Here is a 25,591-nt window from a genome sequence, read left to right as displayed (position 1 = left end):
TAAACAGAAATCTGCCCAGAGTGTCGAAAATATCCTTTCGGCCTCTCTACTCCCATCAAGGGTCTGGAGATGTTATGACCAATTTCTTCTCAGTAGTCAAGTTCCGAATCCCACGTGCTCCTCCTCCAACAGCCTTTGTAAGGAGGGAGCTGCCTCCAGAAATCACCTTGCAACTAAAATGTGGGAAAATGTGTAAGATCTTGACACAGTGGTAAAAACGAAGGTGTATGCAGCACCCGCTGTGCACCGGACACGGTTCTGAGTTCTAATGCAGCATCTCACTTCTCCTCATTCTGGAAGTGGGTTCAGTTATCACATCCATGTGTCAGTCAGACCTCTGGGGTTCACGGCGGTATGCTTCTTGCTCAAGGTCACACACTGGGAAGTGGTTGGGTCCAGGATCCAGGCCCAGGCAGTCAGACTCCAGAGCCTGCACCCTGAACCAGTACTGCAGGGGCCAGCACCCTGAACCAGTACTGTAGGGGCCGGCACCCCTGAACCAGTACCGTAGGGGCCGGCACCCCTGCTCGGTTTTTGCCCCATCAACATATCATCATATCACTGTGTCCGCATTGTGAAATGCACTCATGATATGTCTGCCCCATCAGCATTTTATGAGTGCATTTATGATGCAGGTGGAGTCGGCAGGTGTACATCATGTAGGCTCAGCATGGGACATTCCATCCCTCCTGACTCTTGGCTGCAAAGTGCCAGAAACCCAACTCCACTCACCTAACCTGAAAAGTTGGTTATTTGTTTCCCAGGACTGCTGTAACAAATTTCCACCTCTTACTGGCTTCAAAAAACACATATGTGGCCTCGTACAGTTCTGGAAGTCAGAAGTCCCAATCAGTGTCACTGGGGTTCCTTCTGGAGGCTCTGAGAGGAGAAGCGGTTTTTTCACTTGTTGGTTTATTTTTTTTTTTATTTATTTTTTTTTTTTAAAGAAAGCGTCTCACTCTGTCACCCAGGCTGGAGTGCAGTGGTGCAATCTCAGCTCACTGCAGCCTCCCGCCTCCCAGGTTCAAGTGATTCTCATGCCTCAGCCTCCCAAGTAGCTGAGATTACAGGCACCTGCCACCACACCCAGCTAATTTTCATATTTTAGCAGAGACAGGGTTTCACCATGTTGGCCAGGCTGATCTCAAACTCCTGACATCAAGCAATCCACCCGCGTCAGCCTCCCAAAGTGCTGAGATTACAGGCATGAACCACTAAGCCTGGCCTCCACTCCATGGTCTTATCCCACAGGGAAAGGTGTTTCCCCAAGGAAATTGAGTGGGAAAAAGCATGGCATTGGACTTTGTTGAATGGCAAGCCCTGGGGATGGTGCCTGGCACATAGTAAGTGCTCAGTAAATGATGATCACAGATCATGGGGCACAGCAGGTGCGACTCCAGGAGCTAATACTTGAGAAGCACAGGGTTCAGTAAGCAGATGAAGGCAGGAGAGCATTCCAAGCAGGGGAAACAGAGTGTTTCCCTGAGGCCAGAGTGACCATATATCTGGCCATCCTGGGAAGCGGGGAGCTAGGGAAGGCCCGGTTTGTACCTATCTTCCTAGTGTAACAGCCCCTTTACTGCAAAACTACCTCTGTTTGGATGAGTAACTGTATTGTCACTTTCCTTGCAGTCAAACTGCTCATTTATAAGGAAACCAAACAGAAAAAGAGGTTGAGATTGAACCCAAGGACCTCTAACCTTGAGTGGCCAAACCCAGACTAGAACCAGAGCCTGATGACTCCCAGTGCAGTGCTCATCCCAGCCCTCAGCTTATGATCCCACCCTTACAGGCTACATCAGATTAACCAGGCACGTTCTCTCTCTTTCTCTTCTTGTCACATTTTCCATAGGATTGTGACCAGATCCACGTTGACGACGTCTCGTCAGATGACAATGGCCAAGATTTAAGGTGGGAATCTGGGGAGTCAAAAATGCCCATTGATTATCAAGTTCTCCTTCTACTAGGAAGTGGGGAGGGAGGGGAGGGAGGGGAGGGCTGCTTATAAGGACAAGGTGTGCCTGCCTCCAGCCAGAACTGGGACTTGTGCATCTCAAACTCAAAAACCACAACTGGCTGGGTGTGGTGGCTCACACCTGTAATCCCAGCACTTTGGGAGGCCTTGGCAGGAGGATCACTTGAGCTCAGGAGTTCCAAAACAGCCTGAGCAACATGGTGAGACCCCCATCTCTACTATAATAAATAAATGAGGAAAAATTTATTCAAAAAATCACAACCTCACCCCTCAACCCTACAGCCTCTTCCTCATCACCTAAAATCACTAAACTCTGCTCACTTGTTGCAACTTTTTCCTGCTCGCTGAAGCAATGCATGCATAACGGAAAAAATTCAAACACTTTAACCTGACCTCACCTCCCAAAATCGCCACCATGAAGAGTTTGGTATACATTCTTATTTTTTTTTTTTTTTTTTTTAAGACGGGGTTTCACCATGTTAGGCTGGTCTTGAACTCCCGACCTCGGGTGATCCACCCACCTTGGCCTCCAAAGTGCTTGGATTACAGGCGTGAGCCACCGCGCCCGGCCGGCATACATTCTTCAAAGATCTGCTCAAAATGTTGAAAATACCCTTTCTTTCAGCTTCTCTCCTCCCGTCAAGGGTCCAGAGATGTTACAACCAAATTTTTCTCAGTAGTCAAGCTCAGAGTGCGTCTCCTCCTCCAGCAGTCTTCGTCAGGAGGTGCTGCCTCTGAATATTATATATTTTAAGGCAGACTTTCACTCTTATTACCCAGGCTGGAGTGCAGTGGCTCGATCTCGGCTCACTGCAACCTTCACCTCCCGGGCTCAAGTGATTCCTGCGTCAGCCTCCTGAGTAGCTGGGATTACAAGCGTGTACCACCACACCTGGCTAATTGTTTGTATTTTTAGTGGAGATGGGGTTTCACCATGTTGGCCAGGCCGGTCTCGAACTCCTGACCTCAAGTGATCTGCCTGCTTCAGCCTCCCAAAGTGCTGGGGTTACAGGCGTGAGCCACCACGCCCAGCCAGCATGCATATATTTTTAATATAACGACTGATACAGCCAATACTCAAAAAACGCTTCTCAAATGAATCAGTGGTATGTCTGGTTTCTAGGGGAAAATACTCCCAGGACATGGCTTCCAGAAATCAGGTAACCCATTGCTTAAAATGAGACAGCTTCCAGAGGAATGTGGGCTGGAATGTTCCCAGTCTACCCCCAGGAAGACTTTATAAAAACAGAACCATAGTTAATCTGTACTCATTCAAAATTACCATAATTCAACAGCTTTCGGCTCATCAGATCTATTATTAGACTAAATAATGTTTTGGTTATGGGACCAGTCATCGTAACTTTACTTAGTACTTGCTTCCAAGGTGTGTCTCCCAACTTACTGCAAAAACAAAAATCAAAGTTTCTGTTCCTAAGCCCTGCAAGTCTTTCCAAAGCCCAGCACAATCAGAAGTGGTCGGCGGGCAGATGCCCGCTTCATTTAAATCATCCATTCGGAAAATCCCTTCTGCAATTAGGACTGGCAAGGAGCAAGGCTCCAGCCCCGCTAGGACTTCTCAATGGATGGAATAAATAAACCCCAGATCAAGGTTAATTGGTCCTTTCCATGAAGTCATCGTTGGGAAGCACTCTTCCTTTCAAGGCCATGAGCAGCGCTGTTCTGTTTCTATGAAGTTTTCCCTGTAGCTAGCTGGCTTGGAATTTAGGGCAATATTCCTCTGAACCCTGCCTCACTCATGCTGAGCTGTTTGGTACCTCACTTTGAGAATTCTCAGACCAAGGGTGTTTTGGGTTTTTTTTCTTTAGAGACCAAATTCTCTACTTATTCATTCAAGAATATATGGAGTGCCTGCTATATGCTAGGTCCCAAGCATGAAATGGCTCTTGGTTTTTTTCTCATTTAGCAGTAAGAACCAACCTTCAGAGAGGTCTCGTTTTGTGCCATATTCTATTCCAAATGCATCACATGGAATAACTCATCGCATGTGCACAGTGACCCTGGGATGGAGATGCTTTTATCCTCATCCCCATTTTATGGCTGGGGAATGTGAGGCATAGAGAGATTCAGCAATCTGCCCAAACTCACATGGCCAGTCAGCGGGGAAGGCAGAATTCAAATCCAAGCAACCTGGCTCTAGGACACAAGCTCTTCACAGATCCCCTGTCCATCCTGGACTCTGGATCCTGCCCTCCCTCCCCAAGGGCCTCCATCTCTTAACATCCAGACATCTCCCCATGGTAGCATCTGAGTTAATGGTCAGTGTTCACTTTTTTAAGAATAAATCTATGGCTGGGCGCAGTGGCTGACACCTGTAATCCCAACCTATAATCAGCCTTGGGAGGCTGAGGTGGGCAGATCACCTGAGGTTAGGGGTTCACGACCAGCCCAGCCAACATGGTGAAACCCCGTCTCTACTAAACATACAAAAAACTGGGTGTGGTGGTGTGCCCCTGTAATCCCAGCTACTCAGGAGGCTGAGGCATAAGAATCACTTGAACCCGGGAGGCAGAGGTTGCAGTGAGCTGAGATCACACCACTACTCCAGCCTGGGTTACAGAGTAAGACTCTCCCAAAAAATAAAAGAATAAATCGGCTGGGCGCAGCAGCTCACGCCGGTAATCCCAGCACTTTGGCAGATCACGCAGTCAGAAGATCAAGACCATCCTGGCTAACACAGTAAAACCCCATCTCTACCTTAAAATACAAAAAATTAGCCAGGCATGGTGGCATGCGCCTGTCGTCTCAGCTACTTGGTAGGCTGAGGCAGGAGAATTGGTTGAACCCAGGAGGCAGAGGCTGTAGTGAGCCAACATTGTGCCACTGCACTCCAGCCTGGGCAACAGAGCGAGACCCCATCTCAAAAGAAAAAAAAAAAACTAAGAATAAATCTAGCAAGATGGAAACTTCCCCACTGGGCCAGAAGGACCGCATGGCAGTTAAAAGTGAGGTTCCAGAGCCAAGGCTGCAACGGGGTAGAGTCATAGCCCCTTCCTCATCGGGTTTAGAATGTGCTGGAAAAGTACCCCAGTTGGATATATTTCATTTATCTTTAGCCTGTGCTCACCCACCAAGGGAAAGCTGAGAAGGAGAAGAAACAACACCTGTGTGATAAACCCACTGCAGTCTTCTTGGGGAAGGGGAAGTGTTTGTGCAAACAAGATGTTTGAATAGTCATATCGTATTCTCTAAGGGTCTTGTAAATTTTTTAGTAATTCAGTGAGGAACAGAGAAAAAAACTGTAATCACCCATATTCCTACTGTCTCCAAGTAACCGCTGTCCAGCATTATTATTTACTTGCTGCTGATTTTATCTGCACTCACACGTACATGCCAATGGAAAGCGGCAGGCCAGTGCATTGCAACCCACACATCCCCACCCACTTCACTTACCTAGGAGGAGAACCTGGAAGACATCCTGGGTGACTTAGGAAAAAGCAGAAAGGGCCAGGCGCGGTGGCTCACACCTGTAATCGCAGCTCTTTGGGAGGCCAAGGCAGGTGGATCACCTGAGGTCAGGAGTTCGAGACCAGCCTGGTCAACATGGCAAAACCCTGTCTCTACTAAAAATAGAAAAATTAGCCAGGCGTGGTGGCAGGCGCCTGTAATCCCAGCGCTTTGGGAGGCTGAGGTGGGCAGATCACTTGAGGTCAGGAGTTCGAGACCATCCTGGTCAACATGGCAAAACCCCAACTTTACTAAAAATACAAAAAATTAGCTGGCCATGGTGGCACGTGCCTATAATCCCACCTACTTGGGAGGCTGAGGCACAAGAATTGCTTAAACTCGGGAAGTAGAGGTTGCAGTGAACCAAGATCATGCCACTACACTCCAGCCTGGGCTACAGAGCAAGACTCTGTCTAAAAAAAAGTAACTTCCGCCAGCCCTGTGGGTATTTCCCTGTGATTGTCCACACAGCCTGCTCTGCAGAGAACACCAGGGCCTACATTTGATTAAGTCACCTGGGTCTGCGTCCTCCTGGGCTGCCTGGGGCAGGCAGCCCCCACGGTAAAATGTGCTGTTGAGTTTGAGGCATCACCCAAGGTCACTCTGCAGACCCTGTAGGGATGGGGGTGTTGGCACCACCAAAGCCTCTTCCCTGGAAAGAGTTTTATATCCGGGCCGCAAGGCTTGGTCTCCACTCAGAGTCAGGCTAGGCCCCAGCCACAGAATAGTAAGTGAGGGACAGCGTGTCACCTCTTGCTGTGTGCTGACACTCAGCACACCCCCCACTCCACAGGGGAAAGACACAGCTTCACCCTGTCCTTCCTCATCTCGGCTACAGCAGGGACATTACACTGGAGCTACTTAACATGCAATTTCCAACTGTTACTTCAGTCCTGCTGCTTCTCATCTCTTAAACAAATAAAATTTCTTTTTCTATTCTTTTTTTTTTTTTTTTTGAGATGGAGTTTCCCTCTTGTTGCCCAGGCTGGAGTGCAGCAGCGCAATCTCAGCTCACCGCAACCTCCACCTCCCTGGTTCAAGCGATTCTCCTGTCTCAGCCTCCTGAACAGCTGGGATTACAGGCGTGCGTCACCACACCCTGTATTTTTAGTAGAGATGGAGTTTCTCCATGTTGGTCAAGCTGGTCTCGAACTTCTCACCTCAGGTGATCCGCCCACCTCGGCCTCCCAAAGTGCTGAGATTACAGGGGTGAGCCACCGCGCCTTTTTCTACTCTTAAACTCGTTCGAGAAAACACAGAAACAGTTTAATAGTACAGAGAAAAAAAATCAGCCACACTCACACCCTAAGACAGCCACAGCACCACACTGATGCATTTCCCACCAATGTTCTTTAAAGACACGTTCATGTTTGTCCCAGAAGCTTTTGATGGCACTGCACATCCACAGCTTGTGGGACCCTGGTTTGTACTGTGATGCTCTATTATAACTGTTATGATAAAATCCTGGGATTTTCCAGGCTTCCATAGAAGGATGGAAAACGGTGTTCTCTGGGAAGCGTGGGTTTCTTTTTTTCAGTCTCAAGCTCCAGCTGCTGTAGGTGGTGAGATACCTCTCCCCTTTGGTTCCCAGCTGCCATTTTTGCAACTCATTTTGTGTCGCTTCTGAAATGCCCCTGGCCACTGTGGATCTCTGTAGCCCAGCGTGCTTCTTTCGGGGTCCAGGCTTATATCCATGAAGCACCAGCCAGTAAGGCAACTGACTCTGCCTAACTTCACAAATAAAAAGTCAAGGCCGGGCACAGTGGCTCACGCCTGTAATCCCAGCAGTTCGGGAGGCCGTGGCGGCAGATGACCTGAGGTCAGGAGTTCAAAATCAGCCTGGCCAACGTGGTAAAACCCCGTCTCTACAAAAATACAAAAACTAGCCGGTGCCTTATGGGCATGATGGCCAGCGCCTGTAATCCCAGCTACTCAGGAGGCTGAGGCAGGAGAATCACTTAAACCCAGGAGGCGGAAGTTGCAGTGAGCTGAGATTGCACCACTGCACTCCAGCCTAGGCAACAGAGTGAAACTCCATCTCAAAAATAAAAAATAAAAGCAAATAAAAAGTCAAAATAAGGGGGCAGGTGCAGTGGTGCATGCCTATAATCCCAGCACTTAAGGAAGCCAAAGTGGGAGGATCCCTTGAGCCTAGGAGTTCAAGACTGGGAGTTCAAGACTAGGAGTTCAAGGTGGGCGGATCGCCTGAGGTGAGAAGTTCGAGACCAGCTTGACCAACATGGAGAAACTCCATCTCTACTAAAAATACAGGGTGCGGTGATGCACGCCTGTAATCCCAGCTGTTCAGGAGGCTGAGACCCCGTCTCTGCAAAAATAAAAATAAGCTGGCCAAGTGTGGCAGCGCATGCCTGTGGTCCCAGCTCCTCAAAACGCTGAGGTAGGAGATCCCTTGAGCTGGAAGGTTGAGGCTGCAGTGAGCTGTGATGACACTACTGCACTCCAACCTGGGCAACAGAGCAATACCCTCAATACTAAGAATTGACCGGGCACGGTGGCTCACACCTGTAATCCCAGCACTTTGGGAGGCTGAGGCAGGCAGATCATGAGGTCAAGAGATAGAGACTATTCTGGCCAACATGGTGAAACCCTGTCTCTACTATAAATACAAAATTAGCCAGACGTGGTGGCACACACCTATAGTCCCAGCTACTCAGAAGGCTGAGGCAGGAGAATCGCTTGAACCTGCGAGGCGAAAGTTGTAGGGAGCCAAGATCGCGCCACGGCACTCCAGCCTGGAGACAGAGTAAGACTCTGTATCAAAAGAAATAAAAATTAAAATTAAAAAAAGACAGGCAAATGGATGCAGATCAAGTAAGAGCAAAAGACACCATACCCTTCTCGAGGAAGCTAATAAAAGCTGTGGTCCTGTTGTCCCCAAATGCACACTCCAAGCACCCTGTGCACCTCGAGGGGCTCATGGACACCCGAAAGCCCACCCGTGGGTCCCACAGAGCCTGCGGTCTCCCACTGACGATCCCCGGCACCCCCACACTAACACGGTCCCTTCCCTCTTCTCTTCGCAGCACATACAACTTCTCCGCTGACGGCTTCCACAGTTCAGCCCCAGGAGCCAACCTGTGCCTGGGCTCTGGCGTCCACGGCGGCGTGGACTGGATGAGGAAGCTGGCCTTCCGCTACCGGCGGGTGAAGGAGATGTACAATACCTACAAGAACAACGTTGGCGGTGAGTACTGTGGGCCTTGGGCCCCCGAGGAAGGGAAGCTCATCGGGTGGGATGCTGCCCATTCTGTCCCTGCTGTGCCAAGGTGCCAGTTGGAGAGATTCACAAGTTCAGTGCCAGCCCACTTGATGCAACCCTCATGACACCCTTCAGAATAGGTCACTGGTATTTTGTCACCTTCACTTTGGGGGTGGGAAAGCTGAGGGGTGGGAAAGCTGTGTCTGATCCAAGATTCTTCAGGCCACAAATGGTGGGGGGTGGACGTGGGGGTGGCATTCTCTTACCCACAGCCAGAGGCTCTCACAGCGTGGCCCTCCAACCCCAGCAAGAGCATCACCTGCGGGTGTGTTGGAAATGTGGCTCCTCTGGCCCTGGCCTATCAAATCTGAAACTCTGCGCTGGGGCCCAGAATCTGTGTTTTCACAGCCCTGGAATCCTTCTCAAATTCTGGAATTCCAGAATCCCCCTTGGAATCGGAGGCGGGGGATCCATGCCATGAGTCTTTGCAGCTCAGATTATTGTCCACAGACCGACCACAGCATCCCCCTGGAGCTGATTAGAAGTTCAGGGTCTTAGGCCGGGCTCGGTGGCTCACGCCTATAATCCCAGCACTTTGGGAGGCCGCGGCGGGCGGATCACAAGATTGGGAGGTCAAGACCATCCTGGCCAGCATGGTGTGAAACCCCGTCTCTAAAAAAAAAAAGGTCAGGGTTTCCAGGAAGCAGAAGCTGCAGTGACCCGAGAGATTACACCACTGCGCCCCAGCCTGGGTGACAAAGCAAGACCTTGTCTCAAAAAAAAAAAAGAAGCACAGGGTCTCAGGACCTATCCTGGGCAACTGATTCAGAATCTGCTTTTAATTTTTTTTTTTTTTTGAGACAAGGTCTCAGTGAATTAATATCTTAGGATGTAAAAACAGAAAAAAGAAAAAGGAAAAAAAGAAAAAAGAGACAAGGTCTTGCTATGCTGCCCAGGCTGGCCTCAAACTACTCCTGGCCTCAAGTGATCCTCCCACCTCAGCCTCCAAAGTAGCTGGGATTAGAGGCACGTACCACCTGTCTGGCCCAGAATCTGCATTTTTAACAAGCCCGCCAGGCGACTGTGGAGGCATTAAAGTTGAAGAAGGCCCCGAAGTCACTGGTTCTCACACTTGGCTCTCATTGGAACCAGCCAAGGAGTTTCTGTTTCTGTCCTGGTCTCGCTGCAGCCTGGGCATGAGGAGCCGTAAAGGTCTTTGGGTGATTCTAATGCGTGCAACCAGGAGAGACCACCCCCTCCCCCGCCAGCTTCAGGAACCTGGGACCAATCATTCATTGCCCCAAACAAGAGGTCTGAAGGCACTAGAGGCAAGGCTGGCTCAGCTGTGGTCTAGAGAATTCTGGAGTTCTCTAGACCTAAATCCAGAGGTTTTTAGCTGGGGGTGATACCGCGCCCTCTGCAGGAGACATCTGGGAGTCTTCCTGGTTGTCACCATGCCTAGAACCAACCACTAGCCCATAAGGGAAGGGTTTGAGTGAGTAGGTGGCTAATAGTGTCTGCAAGATACACACTGGCCCCAAAAGCTTCTGGTGCCCCTTCCCTCCGCTTCTAGAAAGAGTAGAGTCCCACTTCTCAAACTGGACGGAACCCACTTCCAGTCCCAGCTCTGCCACTTTCTAGCTACGTGGCCTTAGGCAACATACGTACGGTCATCTTTCTGTGCCTCAGTCTCTAGATCTGTGAAATGAAGAGTACAAATACTTCTGCTTCCCTGGATTATTGAGAGGTTTTTTGTTAATGCATACAAAAGGCATGACTCTGTGCCTGGTATACAGCAGGCACTCAGTACATGGTGGCATTTGTCACTAGTTCCTCTCAGTTTTGCTTAGGAGCCTCAGGTTCCATGTCTTCCACTTTCTCTGGTAGCTTTCCCATCAGTTCTTTGGGACAGACTTTCCATCGTGTTCGTGGCTACGGTTCTAATCCAGCCCATGTGCCAAGCACACTCCTGGCAGTAGCTAGGATTTATGGAGCACTTACTCTGCCAGTTTTGCCACTGTTGTCAAGGCATAGCTCCTTTACTCTTCACAGCATCCCTGTAAGGTAAATGTTTTTATCATCTGTGTTGCTCAAAGCGGAAACTGACACTACAGAGGTTAAGTATCCTGCCCAGCGTCACACAGCCCAGGCAGAAGAGCCACAGTGGAGTCCCAGGGTGACTCCAGCACCTCTGCCCTTCAGGGCCACACTTGGTGGCCTCTCGGATGCAAGTGTGTTGATTGCAGGAGTGAAGCAACAAGCTCTTGGCAGGTTGGGTGCTGCCTGCATACCCAACCCTGCACGGACGGAGGAGGGTAGCAGGAGGGCTTGCTCAGGGGAGACAGGGATGGAGTTGGCCAACAGAGAGCATCTGCTCTCCATCCAGGTTAAGGACTGGGAAATGCTGGGGCTTTGTCAGACTGCTTTGCTTGCCCATAGCTGAGGGGAGATCACCCGAGCTGTCAGCTCATGAGGAGTCCACAGCTGGTGGCATGCCGGTCCCCTTCCCCTCCCCAGCTGTTCCTGCATCACAGACCTAGCCAGATGCATGGCCGCGGCTTCCAGCCTGGGGATTACCACAGATTCCCACAATTCCAAGTGTTTTAGGAGGTAGGCTGGGCACAGTGACACACGCCTGTAACCCCACCACTTTGGAAGGCTGAGGCGGGTGAATCACAAGGTCAGTAGTTCAAGACCAGCCTGGCCAAGATGGTGAAACTCCATCTCTACTAAAAAATACAAAAATTAGCCAGGCGTAGTGGCACATGCCTGTAGTCCCAGCTACTTGGGAGGCTGAGGCAGAGAATTGCTTGAACCTGGGAGGCGTAGGTTGCAGTGAGCTGAGATCACACCATTGAACTCCAGCCTCGGTGACACAGCGAGACTCTGTCTCAGAAAAAAAAAAAAAAGTGCGCTTAGAAGAAAGACTTCTGCAAAATACAGGCTAGAGAAAATACTTAGTAACCTAGAAGACAGGGGTTGGAATCAGGGGCCTTGCGTTGATGTCATTCCTCCCTCTACCACTTCCTGTGTAGCCCTGAGCAGGTTATTTGACCTCCTTGTGCCTCAGTTTCCTCCTCGTGTGTAAAATGGGGCCACTGATGCTGCCCAGCTTCTAGGATTCATGCCAGGACATTGGGAATTCACACAGGAAGGTGCTCAGAACGGCATCTGACACACATAAACTCTTCTTAAGTGGCGCTGTGGTTACCTGGGGAAGGTGGGAAGGAGGCCAAGCCTGGAGGAAAAAGCCGAGGAAACAGCCTGAAGCATGTCTCCTGGCATGGAGCAAAGTCAGGTGGTTGGGCAGTCAGCTACACAAGACAGCCCGTGGGAAGCCCTTTGTCAATTGAAAAGTGCTGAGTTCTTGTGAGTTTGTATTGTTACTGAGGGTTCCAGCTAAGGGTCTCTGGGGAAGGTGCAGAGAGAGAGGAAAACCAGAGGTCATGTGTTCTTCAAGAGTTTATAGACTAATGCGAAGATGGGACATGTAGCAGTATGAAGATTCATTCATTCATTCATTCATTCATTCATTCATTCGTCCATGTGTCCATCATCAAAGGCCTAGGTTGTGGATTCAGCGGTGAACAAAAGAAACAAGGTCCCTGTTTCCTAAGTTTATATTCAATGGGTGGAGAAAACAGACCATCAACAAGTGAGCAAAGTACTTAAATTCTTTTTTTTTTTTTTTTTTTTATGAGACAAGAGTCTTGCTTTGTCACCTAGGCTGGAGTGCGATGGTGCCATCTTGGCTCACTGCAACCTCCACCTCCCGGGTTCAAATGATTCCCCTGCCTCAGCCTCCCGAGTAGCTGGGATTACGGAAGCATGCCACCATGCCCGGCTGATTTTTGTATTTTTAGTAGAGTCAGGTTTTTACCATGTTGACCAGGCTGGTCTCAAACTCCTGAGCTCAAGTGATCCACCTGCCTTAGCCTCCCAAAGTGCTGGGATTATAGGCATGAGCCACCGCGCCCGGCCCCTTCTATCTTTTTACTTATTTATTTTTTGAGACTGGGTCTTGTTCTCTTTCTCAGGCTAGAGTGCAGTGGCACGATCTCAGCTCACTGCAGCCTCGACTTCTGAGGCTGAAGCAATCCTCCTCAGCCTCCAGAGTAACTAGTACCACAGGCACAAGCTACCATGCCTGGTTAATTTTTTAATTTTTTGAAGAGACAAGGTCTTCCTGTCTTGCCCAGGCTGGTCTCAAACTCCTGGCTCAAGCAATCCTCCCACCTCAGCCTCCCAAAGTGCTGGGGTTATAGGCATGAGCCACCTCACCCAACTAAAATCCGAATTCTTACTACTCATGAGAAGATCCTTTTGTATTTATATTTTTACTAATTACAAGTGAGAAAAATGGATAGTGGATGGCAACTAACAGTGTCTGCCACAAACAGCAAATGAGAAGTCTCTGAGACCAAAGGAGTGTGACACTTTTCAGAAAGATAAAGAAAGCCAGCGTGGCTGGAGCGAGGGAGCACGTGGTCAAGGACGGGGTGACAGAGCTGGCAGTGTCCAGATGACGTAGGGCCTTGCAGCCCACAGGGAGGAGTTTGGACACGGAGATCTTCTATTTACAGAAGATAATGTCTGAATACCACAGGCTCAGGCAGCATTTGGTCCTAATGAATTCATTCTTCCTTCAGCAAATACTGATTCGGCACCAAGCACAGGCCAGCCCCAGCTACAGAACAGGCCCGACTTGGTTCCTGCCCTCATAAAGTGAACAGCTTAATGGCCAAGGCAGATGCGAAACACATTTTCACATAGATACGCTTAAAATTCTAGTTGTGAGAAGTGCTTTGAAGAAGAGCTACTGTGTGTTGGGAGAATATAAACTAGAGAGACCTGCCCCAGCCTGCAGAGATCAGGTTAGACCTTCCAGAATAAACGGCATTTGAGATGAGGCCTCGAGGCAGGATGCGAAGGCTCATGCCTGTAATTCCAGCACTTTGGGATGCCAAGGGAGGATTGCTTGAGGCCAGGAGTTCAAGACCAGTTTGGGCAACATAGCAAGACTCTACCTCTATGAAACATACAAAAATTAGCCAGACATGGTGGCAGGCACCTGGAGTTCCAGCTACTCAGGAGGCTAAGGTGGGAAGCGTGCAGGATTGCTTGAGCCTAGGAGACTGAGGCTGCAATGAGCCATGATCATACCACTGCACTCCAGCCTGGGTGACAGAGCAAGACTTTGTCTAAAAAAAAAAAAAAAAAAGACGAGGCCTAAATGCAGAGTGTGAGGGATTTAACCAGGCAAAAGCTGGATATGGGATAAGAAGAGTGGTCCAGGTTCTGAAATGAGGTATGCAAAGGTACTGGGGCAGGAGCTCACTTGGTGTTTCAGGAAACCAACAAGAGGCCTCCGGGGCTACAATGGAAAGACAGTGGGGAGATGAGACTCAGCAGAGCCAGGATCATGCTGCTGGGGGCTTTGAACTGTATCTTAAAGCTACTGAAGGCTGACAGAATAGCAGGCTGAGAAATACCCACAGGGTGGCTCTGGAAGTCAGCTGCCTGGTGCCCGACCTTTACCCATTATTTTCCCCCTATGGTGAGCAAGTCAGTCAACATCACAAAGCCTGTTTCTTCACCTAAAAAAAAACAGAAATAAAAATGGTGTCCACCTCTAGGGTCATTGTGAGAATGAAATAAATCGTGTTAAAAGCAGAGCCCTGCACATAATAAGCACTCAGAAATGTTCATCATTATTTTTTTATTTTATTATTAATTCCCTGACTCCACCATAACAATATAAGCTCTATAATCTGCATATTTTTGTTCATATCTGTGTATTCAGTGCCTATTACAATATCAAGCACCTAGAAGACACTCCTGAATTTGTTGTTGGATGCATAGATGGATGGAAGGCGGGGTGGATGGGTGGGTAGTTGGGTGGATGGATGGATGGATGGATGATTGGGTGGATGGATGGGTGGATAGGTGGGTGGGTGGATGGATGGATGGATGGATGGATATTTGGTGGATAGGTGCATGGATGGATGGATGGATGGATATTAGGTGGATAGATGGGTGGATAGGTGGGTAGGTAGATGGATGGGGGGATAGGTGGGTGGGTGGATGGATGGATGGATGGATACTGGGTGGATGGATGGATGGGTAGATAGGTGGGTAGGTAGATGGATGGATGAATGGACAGATGGATATTGGGTGGATGGGTGGATGGATGGATGGATATTGGGTGGATGGATGGATGAGTAGATAGGTGGGTGGGTAGGTGGATGGGTGGATGGATGGATGGATATTGGGTGGATGGATGGATGAGTAGATAGGTGGGTGGGTAGATGGATAGATGAATGAATAGATGGATATTGGGTAGATGGATGGATATTGGGTGGATGGATGGATGGGTAGATAGGTGGGTGGGTAGATGGATGGATGAATGGATGGATATTGGGTAGATGGATGGACGGGTAGATAGGTGGGTGGGTAGATGGATGGATGAGTAGATAGATGGATATTGGGTAGATGGGTGGATGGATGGATATTGGATGGATGGATGGGTGGATAGGTGGATGGATGGATGTATATTGGGTGGATGGATGGATGGGTAGATAGCTGGGTGGGTAGATGAATGGATAGATGGATATTGGGTAGATGGATGGGTGGTTAGGTGGGTAGGTAGATGGATGGGGGGATAGGTGGATGGATGGATGGCTGGATGGATATCGGGTGGATGGATGGGTAAATAGGTGGGTGGGTGGATGGATGGATGAATGGATGGATATTGGGTTGGTGGATGGATGGATGGATAGATGGATGAGTGGGTGGATCACTCAGTGAATGGATCAATCTGCTGATCTCAGGATAAGATTAAGAGAAGCTGCTGGACTGAAGTTTATTTTGGGTGGCATCGGATTTTAACCCTCAGGGTACAGTAACTAGACTCCTGTTCCCTACCTTCATCCCCCAGATCTTTCTAATATGATGACTACATCTTTATTTCCTTTGTCCACAGGATTGATAGGAGCTCCCAAAAGGGAGACCTGGCTACAGCTCCGAGCCGAGCTAGAAGCTCTCACAGACCTCTGGCTGACCCACTCCTTGAAGGCGCTAAACCTCATCAACTCCCGGCAAGTGGCAGCCCCATTTTCCTCTGTGCCACTGAACTTTCTCCCAGTAAGCAGTGTTGGCTCCACACTTGGGAGAATAGGACGCCTCAAATTCTCACTTGCAAATTTTCCAAAATTTTCTTTTTTGAGACAGAGTCCCACTCTATCACCCAGGCTGGAGTGCAGTGGCATGATCTCAGCTCACCACAACCTCTCACTCCCAGGTTCAGGTGATTCTCCTGCCTCAGCCTCCTGAGTAGCTGGGATTACAGGTGCCCACCACCATGCCCAGCTAATTTTTGTATTTTTAATAGAGATGGGGTTTCACCATGTTAACCAGGCTGGTCTTGAACTCCTGACCTCAGGTGATCCACCCATCTTGGCCTCCCAAAGTGTGCTGGAATTACAGGCGTGAGCCACCGTGCCCAGCCCAAATATTTAATAAAGCCTAAGTGCACAACTCAGTGGATACCCTGTTCACAGCTGAGCTAACAGCTGCAGAGACTTTTTGGGACCCAACAGGTTTCCAGGTTTCTGGATTCTCTCAAAGGATAAGAACTGGCATCCAGGCTCCAGCTTACCCCAGGCCCCACCTCTCCCTATTGTCCTACAATTGTTCCATATTGCTCATTTACATTACCTGCAACTATTTAAATATATGGCCCTTGCAATAAACATTTGGGTTTTTTTTTGTTTTTTTTTTTTTTTAAGACGGAGTCTCGCTCTGTCGCCCAGGCCAGAGTGCAGTAGCGCGATCTCGGCTTGCTGCAACCTCTACCTCCCAGTTCAAGCAATTCTCCTGCCTCAGCCTCCCGAGTAGCTGGGATTACGGGCGCCTGCCACTATATCCAGCTAATTTTTGTATTTTTAGCAGAGACGGAGTTTCACCATGTTGGTCATGCCAGTCTCAAACTCCTGACCTCATGTTCCACCCGCCTTGGCCTCCCAAAGTGCTCAGATTACAGGCATGAGCCACCATGCCCCGCCTAAACATTTGCTTTTTTGAATAAGAAAAGTATTCCCCCCATACTACAATTCACTCTGTCAGGCAGCTTCAGGCTTAAAAGAGAGGAACAGTTGGAGAATCCCTGGGCCCGAACCATGAAGATGACAGCCACAGCCTCCAAGCCTACCAGATTTCCGGCCAACTCCAGGCTCATGCAGTGGGAGGAGGCCTGGCCTTGTGGTCCTTCTGAGTTCTAATCCACAGTCTCCTTTGTCCTTAGGCCCAACTGTGTCAATGTGCTGGTCACCACCACTCAACTAATTCCTGCCCTGGCCAAAGTCCTGCTATATGGACTGGGGTCTGTGTTTCCTATTGAGAACATCTACAGTGCAACCAAGACAGGTAGGGAGAAGCCAGATCGCGGTGGGGAGCAGGGATGCAGGGATGGCGGGCAGGGTTAGCTTTCCATCCTGGGAATGGGATGCTTAAGGTTTCCTTCCCTGGGGAAGTTGATGGAATTTGCCCATGGCCATGACTCACATCCCCAAAGAAGCCCTCATAGACCACATGCCTTGACCTCTGCGTCTAAAGACATTGGTTAGGACCACAGTTTTCCAGAGTGTCTGTATGAGTGCAGATATAGGCACAGCTGCTGTAACAAACACACCCCAAAATGCAAGGGCTAGCAAAAAGAGCCAAAGCTGATTTCTCCCTCATAGAACAGAACAGAGGTAGGTGATCCAGGCTGGTGGAGTCACCCTGACCTCAAAGTCATCCAGAAACCCAGGTCTCTCCCATTTTATTTTTCCACCATCTCTTATGGTTTTATTCTCATGTATGGGGTCAAATCAGAGTTCCAGCACATGGTCATTCTAGCGGGTCTGATATTTGAAGGCCAACCTCAAAAGCTATGCACATTACATTCTGCTCACCTTCTGTCAGCCACAGTTTAGTCACATGGCCACAAGGAGCTGCCAGGGAAGCTGGGAAATGTAGTCCATAGCTCAGTGATGATACACCCAGCTCATGGAATTCTATCACTAAGGAAGCAAAACAGTTCCCACTACAGCATGGTACATGAGATGATTGTAACTTAGGTGGTACATCAAACAACCTTGTTCATCAAATAACTTTGAATTAGACCTGGAACCACAGAGAGAAAAGCATGATCTTTCTTAATTCTCTTTCAAGGAGAGAGTCTTAATTTAGTGCTAGCCTGTCTTTAACAGCTCTGTAAACCTGCTAATCTTCCTATTCACAAAGAGAACAAGTCGAGGCTCAGAGTTTTCATCAGGTAAGAGAATTTAATAACTGGAAATTAATAGCGTCATTTGTTTATCATCAGTTATCTTTTCATGGTGATAAATAATTGGTTTTCTTCAAGGGGCTGATTTTTTTCATTCTTATATCACTAAGAATGTATAATAATACAAAATAAATCTAGTTAAGATTCTTTTTTTCAGACAGGGTCTCATGCTGTCACTCAGTCTGGAGTGCAGTGGCAAGATCACTACAGCCTCAAACTCCTAGCCTCAGGCAGTCCTCCCACCTCAGCCTCCCAAAGGGCTGTGATTACAGGCATGAGCCACCATGCCAAGATATTTTTAATTAGAAGCTTTTTCCATTTTTTTTTTCTCTAAAGCAGAAGAAAATTAACACAGTACTTTGGCAGCATTTTCTTAGAGCAGTTTTGGTTTTACTGAAGTTCTATGCCCAAACACTATATAAAAGTGCCTTTTGACTTTAAAATTATAGTAATTCAGGCCATGCACTATACACTTAAAAATGGTTAAGATGGCTGGGCGCGGTGGCTCATGCCTATAATCCCAGCACTTTGGGAAGCCAAGGCAGGCAGATCACTGAGGTCAGGAGTTTGAAACCAGCCTGGCCAACATGGTGAAACTCTGTCTCTACTAAAAAGTACAAAAATTAGCCAGGTATGGTGGCACATGCCTGTGGTCCCAGCTACTCAGGAGGCCGAGGCAGGAGAATCACTTGAGCCTGGGAAGTGGAGGTTACAGTGAGCTGAGATGGCACCAAAGCACTCCAGCCTGGGCAACAGAGCAAGACTGTGTCTCAAAAAACAGGCTGGGCGTGGTGGCTCACGCCTGTAATCCCAGCACTTTGGGAGGCCGAGGGGGGCGGATCACAAAGTCAAGAGATCCAGATCATCCTGGCCAACATGGTGAAACCCCGTCCCTACTAAAAAGTACAAAAAATTAGCCGGGCCTGGCAGTGCGTGCCTATAGTCCCAGCTACTCGGGAGGCTGAGGCAGAAGAATTGCTTGAAACTGGAAAACAGAAGTTGCAGTGAGCCGGGATCACACCACTGCACTCCAGCCTGGCGATAGAGGAGACTGTGTCTCAAAAAAAAAAAAAAAGTGTCCAGCACATGACATTAAGCGCGTTCAAATGGTGCGTATCCATTGCCACTCCTCCATCAGGCAGCTGCAGGTGCTCCGGAGCCTGCTGTAACCCCTGCGCTGCCTCCTCCTGCTGTGTGGCGCTGGGCAAGCTGCTGGCCCTCGCTGTGTTTCCAGCTGTCATCATCCTTACCTGGGAATGGTAACAGTGCTCACCTGAGAAGGCTGCGCAAGCACGAGATGAGTCATACCGGACCCTTGGGAGCACGGCTGCAGGCGGCCAGCTCTTAATGAGCGGGTATTGGCTGCAGTCCTGGGTCCTCACCGAGCCCTTTTTCTTTCTTTCCTGTGTGCGTGCAGGGAAGGAGAGCTGCTTCGAGAGGATAATGCAGAGATTCGGCAGAAAAGCTGTCTATGTGGTGATCGGTGATGGTGTGGAAGAGGAGCAAGGAGCGAAAAAGGTACTTCTTCCGCCTCTCAGACTGCGTTTTCCTGCTCTTGTGAGCACCCATCATGGTCTTCAAGGGCTCTTTCCGTGATTTCCTCCCCTCCCCGTGGCTGGCTGGGTCCTCCTTCCCAGGCTCCTTGCTCTGCGGTCCATTCCATCTGCAAATCGCAGAAGCATCCTGAGTAATTTCCTTCTACAAATCCCCCTCTCTGCCTCTGGCTGCCGCCCCTGGTAGCCCTGGACTGTTTCTGGAACAACTGCTTGGGAGCCCAGAGTCGCTCCGGCGGGGCAGGCTGGTGGGGGGCCAGTGCACGTGGGTGTGTTTTATTTAATACTTACTGATCATATGTTCCAGGAACCCTTCCCAGTTAATAAAGACAGCATTAAGCTAATGAAAAAGAAAATCCTGCATTTGTGATCTCGGGCCCGTGAGGAGAGGGCAGGGGGTTCTGGTGGCCACATCTCTGTTCTTGGAAAAGAAACAGCTGCCAAAGTCCTGGGTCTGGACCTGTCAACAGCACCCCAGAGAGGCTGCCACCCCCCACCCGGAGGCCTGGGAAGTGGATTGTTAATGTCACAGAGCTTAATTAGGGGGACCTGGTTTCCCCCATCTCTGCCTGGCAACAAATCCCAAGGAAATGCAAAAATGTGTAGGGTCTCAGCAGATGAAACCCAGAAGAAGAGGGAAGCCCTAGGGTCCTGGGAGAGGGCCTCGGGAGAGAGGAGCTTGGAAGGCTTTGCAGGCACTGTTCCCTCCACCTGGAAGGCCCCTCCCCTTTCCCAGGAGATGTCATCTCTATTAGCAGCCACCAAGCCCTGCTAAGAAATGGGAGCTGCTTCTGAGAGAGAAGGGGAGAAATGATCTTGAAGGGCAGCTGGCAGGGTCAGTCACACCGGTGTGTGGCCGGCTGTGGCTGGCATCTTGAGGTGCTGCCCTAACCCCATGCCCTTCACCACTGTAACTTTTGTTGTTTTTTGTGAGACAGAGTCTTGCTCTGTTGCCAGGTTGGACTGCAGTGGTTCAATCTCGGCTCACTGCAACCTCTGGCTCCCAAGTTCAAGTGATTCTCCTGCCTCAGCCTCCCGAGTAGCTGGGACTACAGGCGCCTGCCACCATACCCAGCTAATTTTTATATTTTTTAGTAGAGACAGGGTTTCACCATGTTGGCCAGGATGGTCTCGATCTCTTGACCTTGTGATCCACTGCGTTGGCCTTTCAAAGTGCTGGGATTACATGGCGCCTGGCCTAACACCATAACTTGATTGCTAACGTCATCCTGGTATTCAGTCCTCCAAAAACTCCTACAAAGTAAGTGGGCATCATTGCATCCCTTTTTTTTTTTTTTTTTTTTTTTTTTTTTTAAGAGATAGGGTCTCACTCTGTCACCTAGGCTTGTGTGCAGTGGCACAGTCTCAGCTTACTGCAGCCTCTACCTCCTGGGCACAACTGATCCTCCCACCTCAACCTCCAAGTAGCTGGGACTATAGGCAGGCACCACCATGCCTGGCTAATTGTTTGTATTTTTTTTTTGTAGAGATGAGGTTTTGCCATGTTGCCTGGGCTGGCCTCAAACTCCTGGACTCATACGATGTGCCCACCTTGGCCTCCCAAAAACCTGGAATTACAGGCCTGTGCCTGGCCATACCTCATTTTATAGAGGACAGAATTTGAGACTCAGAGAGGTTAATTAATTAATTTGCCTAAGGTCACACATCTGACACAAACCTACCTGTGTCTTGCTCCAAACGCCTGACAGGGAGGGGACAGACTTATGAGTTTCAACACAGTTGGTTCTCACCCCTGAGCTAGTCAGGCAAGAGTAGAGTCCACCAGAGAAGACTAGATACACACCCGCCACACACACAACTCCCGTAAAAGTCTGTCTGCCAGTGTTGAGGCAGAAGCCCCAGCGCATTCGTGAGAAACGCATCCACCCACAGCGCTCTCAGCTGACGGATGGAAAGCATTAGCCCAGGCCACCGGACACCTGAGCGGTGTGACATACGGCCACAGGACCAGGGACGTCAGCAGTTTCTGCGGACAGTGTTGCTAATATCTCCACTTTAGTGGGTCATTTGGCTCCGCCTCTCCACGAGTGATGAATCCACTGGCACTCCGGAGCCTTTAAGCCTGGGGTAGAGGCAGCTGGAACGTTCTCTTTCTTTCACCTTTGCTCATTCTCTCTCAGAAAAATGAATCATTCTTTTTTTTTTTTTTTTTTTTTGAGTCTCACTCTGTCACCCAAGCTGGAGTGCAGTGGTGCAATCTCTGCTCACTGCAACCTCCGCCTCCCAGGTTCAAGCGATTCTCATGCCTCAGCCTCAAGTAGCTGGGATTACGGGTGTGAGCCACCACGCCCAGCCAATTTTTGTAATTAGTAGATTACAAAAATAGAGACAGGGTTTTGCCATGTTGGCCAGGCTGGTCTCAAACTCCTGACCTCAGGTGATCTGCCCACCTCAGCCTCCCAAAGTGCTGGGATTACAGGTATGAGCCACACTCTTTAAAGAGGGCAGGACTGGCCAGGTGGCAATCAGAATCCGTCCTTGCAAAGAAAGGAAGGCTTGGCCAGGATGAGGGCCGGGTGGGAACACTGGGGCAGTGAGAAGGCAGAGATGAGAGCTGTTCCCATAGGAGATGGTTTTCTGCTTCTGGGAATTGTTTAGAAACTACAGAACAGGCCGGGCATAAATAAGATGTAGTCTTATTTAGTAGTCTTATTTATTATCTTTAAACTACTGAGAAACCCCAGCACTCATTCCTCCAAATTATATATACAGTTTGTCCTGCATCCCTTTTTCCTGTTTTTCTGGATATCAGGAGGCTGAGTCAGAAGGATCAGCTGAGCCCAAGAGCTGAAGGCTGCAATGAGCCATGATCTGCACTCCAGCCTGGACAGCAAAGTGAGACTCTATCTCTAAAATTAAAAAAAAAAAAAAATGAAAATTCAGCTGGACAGGATGGCTCATGCCTTAATCCCAACACTTTGGGAGGCTGAGGTGAATGGATCACTTGAGCCCAGGAGTTTGAGACCAGCCTGGGCATGGTGAAAAGCTATCTTTACAAAAAATACAAAAATTAGCCAGATATGGGTGGCGTGCATCTGTAGTCCCAGCTACCCGGGAGGCTGAGGTGGGAGGATCGCTTAAGCCTGGGAGGTTGAGGCTACAGTGAGCAGAGATTGTGTCACTGCACTCTAGCCTGGACAACAAAGATATACGCTGTCCCAAAAAGAAAAGAAAAAACTCAACATCATGATAATAACTTGAAGCAAGCACCACCTGCTGTAAAAAGAAGGAAAAGATAAAAGCTATGAACAGGCCTGGCGCGGCGGCTCACGCCTGTAATCTTAGCACTTTGGGAGGCCGAGGTGGGTGGATCACCTGAGGTCAGGAGTTCAAGACCAGCCTAGCCATCACAGTGAAACCCCATCTTTTTTTTTAAAAAAAAAAAAAAAAAAAAAAAAAGCTGGGCGCGGTGGCTCACGCCTGTAATCCCAGCACTTTGGGAGTCTGAGGCGGGTGGATCACGAGGTCAAAAGATCGAGACCATCCTGGTCAACATGGTGAAGCCCCGTCTCTACTAAAAATACTAAAAATTAGCTGGGCATGGTGGCGTGTGCCTGTAATCCCAGCTACTCAGGAGGCTGATCAGGAGAATTGCCTGAACCCAGGAGGCGGAGGTTGCGGTGAGCCGAGATCGCGCCATTGCACTCCAGCCTGGGTAACAAGAGCGAAACTCCGTCTCAAAAAAAAAAAAGAAAAGAAAAGAAAAAAGCTGTTAAGAAAGCAGATTCGTGTCACCCTGACCTGGCTAGCTACCGTGACTTGCTCAAGACTCCAAGACCAGCTCTGTTTGTTCACAGTGGAGACTGTCAAATGTTGGGGGGGAGTTCCAGCACCTAGCTGTGACTTTCTTCTTGAAGTAAGAGATTCAGAGCACTGCAGCCTCCAACTCCTGGCCTCAAGCAGTCCTCCTGCCTCAGCCTCCCAAAGTTCTGGGATTACAAGCATGGGCCACAGTACCCAGACAAGAACAAATGTTTAAAAAGAATTGCTTTCCCACTGTGCAATTTAACACCATGTCAGTGCACCACCTAAGACCACGCTGGTACCAATGGAGGCAAGAGGGGCAAACAGGGAACACGCTGGGCAGTGCTGGATGAGGCCATCAGAGCAGGCTGTGAGTGGATAGAAATGGTCAGCCATACTGGTGGGTACTGGCCAGATGTGGGTCTGCCAGCCACATCAAGTGCCGCATAGTTTGGGAAGTCCCCACATGCTAGACTTAACTGGGTTGACATCTCACATGGCCCTATAACCACAGACGTGGGACCCAGGGGCAGGGGCGGGGCCATAACCTTGTGGCTGGTGTTCCGTATTTCAGCACAACATGCCTTTCTGGCGGATATCCTGCCACGCGGACCTGGAGGCACTGAGGCACGCCCTGGAGCTGGAGTATTTATAGCAGGATCGGCAGCATCTCCACTGGCCATCACTCCCAGACTCCCTTGCCTTCCCCACCTCCCCGCCGAGAATTCCAGAGACCCAGATGTTGGACACCAGCCAGGGGCCCCGCCACCCACAGGACATGTCCAGTGACCATCTCCAAAGCCGTGATCAGTCCAAAAGAGGGTTCGGAGAAGCCAAGTACCCAGCATTGGCTTCGGATTATTTGACTTTGGGGCAAAGGGCTGGCTCAGGAGTCTAGACTCTTCTACACGACTCACAGAACAAAAGCAAGGAATTGCCAACGTGGGGGAGGGCTGGTGATGAGGAGGGGACACGTTTGTTTTGTCTTCTTTTTAATTTATGGACTAGTCTCATTACTCCGCAGTTTTGCTCTTGTACCTGTGTGGCTGGGTTTCTTAGTCATTGGTTTGGTTTGGATTTTTGAGCTGGCATGTGGGTGGTTCACAGTTCTAATGTAAGCACTCTCTTCCTCAAGTTGTGCTTTGGGGGGACAATCATTCTTCGAACATTAGGAGGGAGGCAGTTCAAGCTGTCGGGAAGACTGTTGCTTATTTTGTTTTTAAAGACCCTACTTGACGTCATGTGGACAGTGCACGTGCCTTACGCTGCATCTTGTTTTCTAGGAAGAGGGGGATGCTGGGAAGGAGTGGGTGCTTTGTGATGGATAAAAGGCATTAAATAAAACCACGTTTACATTTTGAAGTGGGGTAGGGTATGGTTACTTTATTGCCACTCTTGAGGCTTCCAAATGTGTTGGCCTTTTTAAGGACTTTATCAGTTGCAAAAGAATAAAATCCAACTCACACTGGCTTAAGCCAAGAAAAAATGGGGTGGCTTAAGGGAGGAAGGAGAAGAGTGAGAAAAAGAGGGAGGGAAGGAGGGAGGGAGGGAAGGAGGGAGAGAGGGAGGGAAGGAGGGAGGGAGGGAGGGAAGGAGGGAGAGAGGGAGGGAAGGAGGGAGGGAAGGGGGGAGAGGAAGGACACAGGGACAAGTGTCTCCAGGAACTTTAGGTGGTATCTGTCGGGATTCAGGTGATGAAATGGCTTTCTCTCATGTGGCCTTAATTCTCAGGCAGGCTCTTCCCTGTGTGGCAAAGATGGCTCCGAGAGTCTTTCAGCAAAACCACGCAGACAGAAGGAGAGCGCCTTCTTCACAGCAGGTGCAGCGAAAGCCCCAGGACTGTGCCTCGTTGGCCAAATCTGAGGCTCAGGCAGCCCGTGGAGCTGGGATTTTGGGTTGGATTCTGTCCTGAACAGCAAGTTGAAGAAGCCGAACCTCCAAGGGAAAAAAAAAATGAGCTTTTATTAAAAGAATTGGAGGAGTTGAGGGACGGGCTGGAAAATGCCACTGACTGCCATTCCAATGGTAGGACTTCATTTTCCAGTGGATGGGGCGTGAGTGAAGGATCCGGTGTAAGGGGCAAGGGGGGACATCTGGAGACGTTCCAAAGACATCTGGAGCATTGTCACTACCCATAGCAGACCAGGCAGGACCTGGGTCTATTTGACTGGATGCTAAGCAGAAATAGAGGCTCCTTCCGTATTAACAATGGTAAAATCCTGAATTATCAGTCAGCTGCCCCATGTCATGGGAGATGGAGATCTCTGCAACTGGAGTCTCAGAGC

At 49.4% G+C, this 25,591-nt stretch overlaps 1 protein-coding gene and 1 long non-coding RNA gene across 4 annotated transcripts in view; one reads left to right on the top strand and one right to left on the bottom strand.

Annotated features, from left to right (window-relative positions):
• Nucleotides 1-24,668, top strand: part of EYA2 (EYA transcriptional coactivator and phosphatase 2) — a 294,310-nt gene extending 269,642 nt beyond the window's left edge. For 2 of the 3 annotated variants that reach the window (XM_032263648.1, XM_032263647.1), the window contains exons 11-16: nt 1,853-1,911; nt 8,485-8,645; nt 15,643-15,757; nt 16,963-17,084; nt 19,406-19,506; nt 23,881-24,668. In XM_032263648.1, coding sequence (XP_032119539.1) covers nt 1,853-1,911; nt 8,485-8,645; nt 15,643-15,757; nt 16,963-17,084; nt 19,406-19,506; nt 23,881-23,961 — 639 coding nt within the window. In that variant the 3' untranslated portion in view covers nt 23,962-24,668. Of the gene's footprint in view, nt 1-1,852; nt 1,912-8,484; nt 8,646-15,642; nt 15,758-16,962; nt 17,085-19,405; nt 19,507-23,878 lie in introns of all 3 variants that reach the window. The other variant, XM_032263649.1, reaches the window with a different exon arrangement.
• On the bottom strand, nt 10,389-19,471 carry LOC116540237. The gene is made up of 4 exons (XR_004264358.1): nt 19,262-19,471; nt 17,615-17,825; nt 14,157-14,257; nt 10,389-10,717 (listed from the first exon to the last, which is right to left on the bottom strand). It is a non-coding gene; the product is annotated as an uncharacterized LOC116540237 (long non-coding RNA).
• Nucleotides 24,669-25,591: the final 923 nt, after the last annotated feature.

The sequence above is a fragment of the Sapajus apella genome, unplaced genomic scaffold (assembly GCF_009761245.1).
Source record: "Sapajus apella isolate SASKATOON/1434 unplaced genomic scaffold, GSC_monkey_1.0 scaffold137, whole genome shotgun sequence".
Classification (NCBI taxonomy): Eukaryota; Metazoa; Chordata; class Mammalia; order Primates; family Cebidae; genus Sapajus; species Sapajus apella.
The sequence above is the reverse complement of the archived record's forward strand: the minus strand, read 5'-3'. Positions and strand labels throughout refer to the sequence as shown.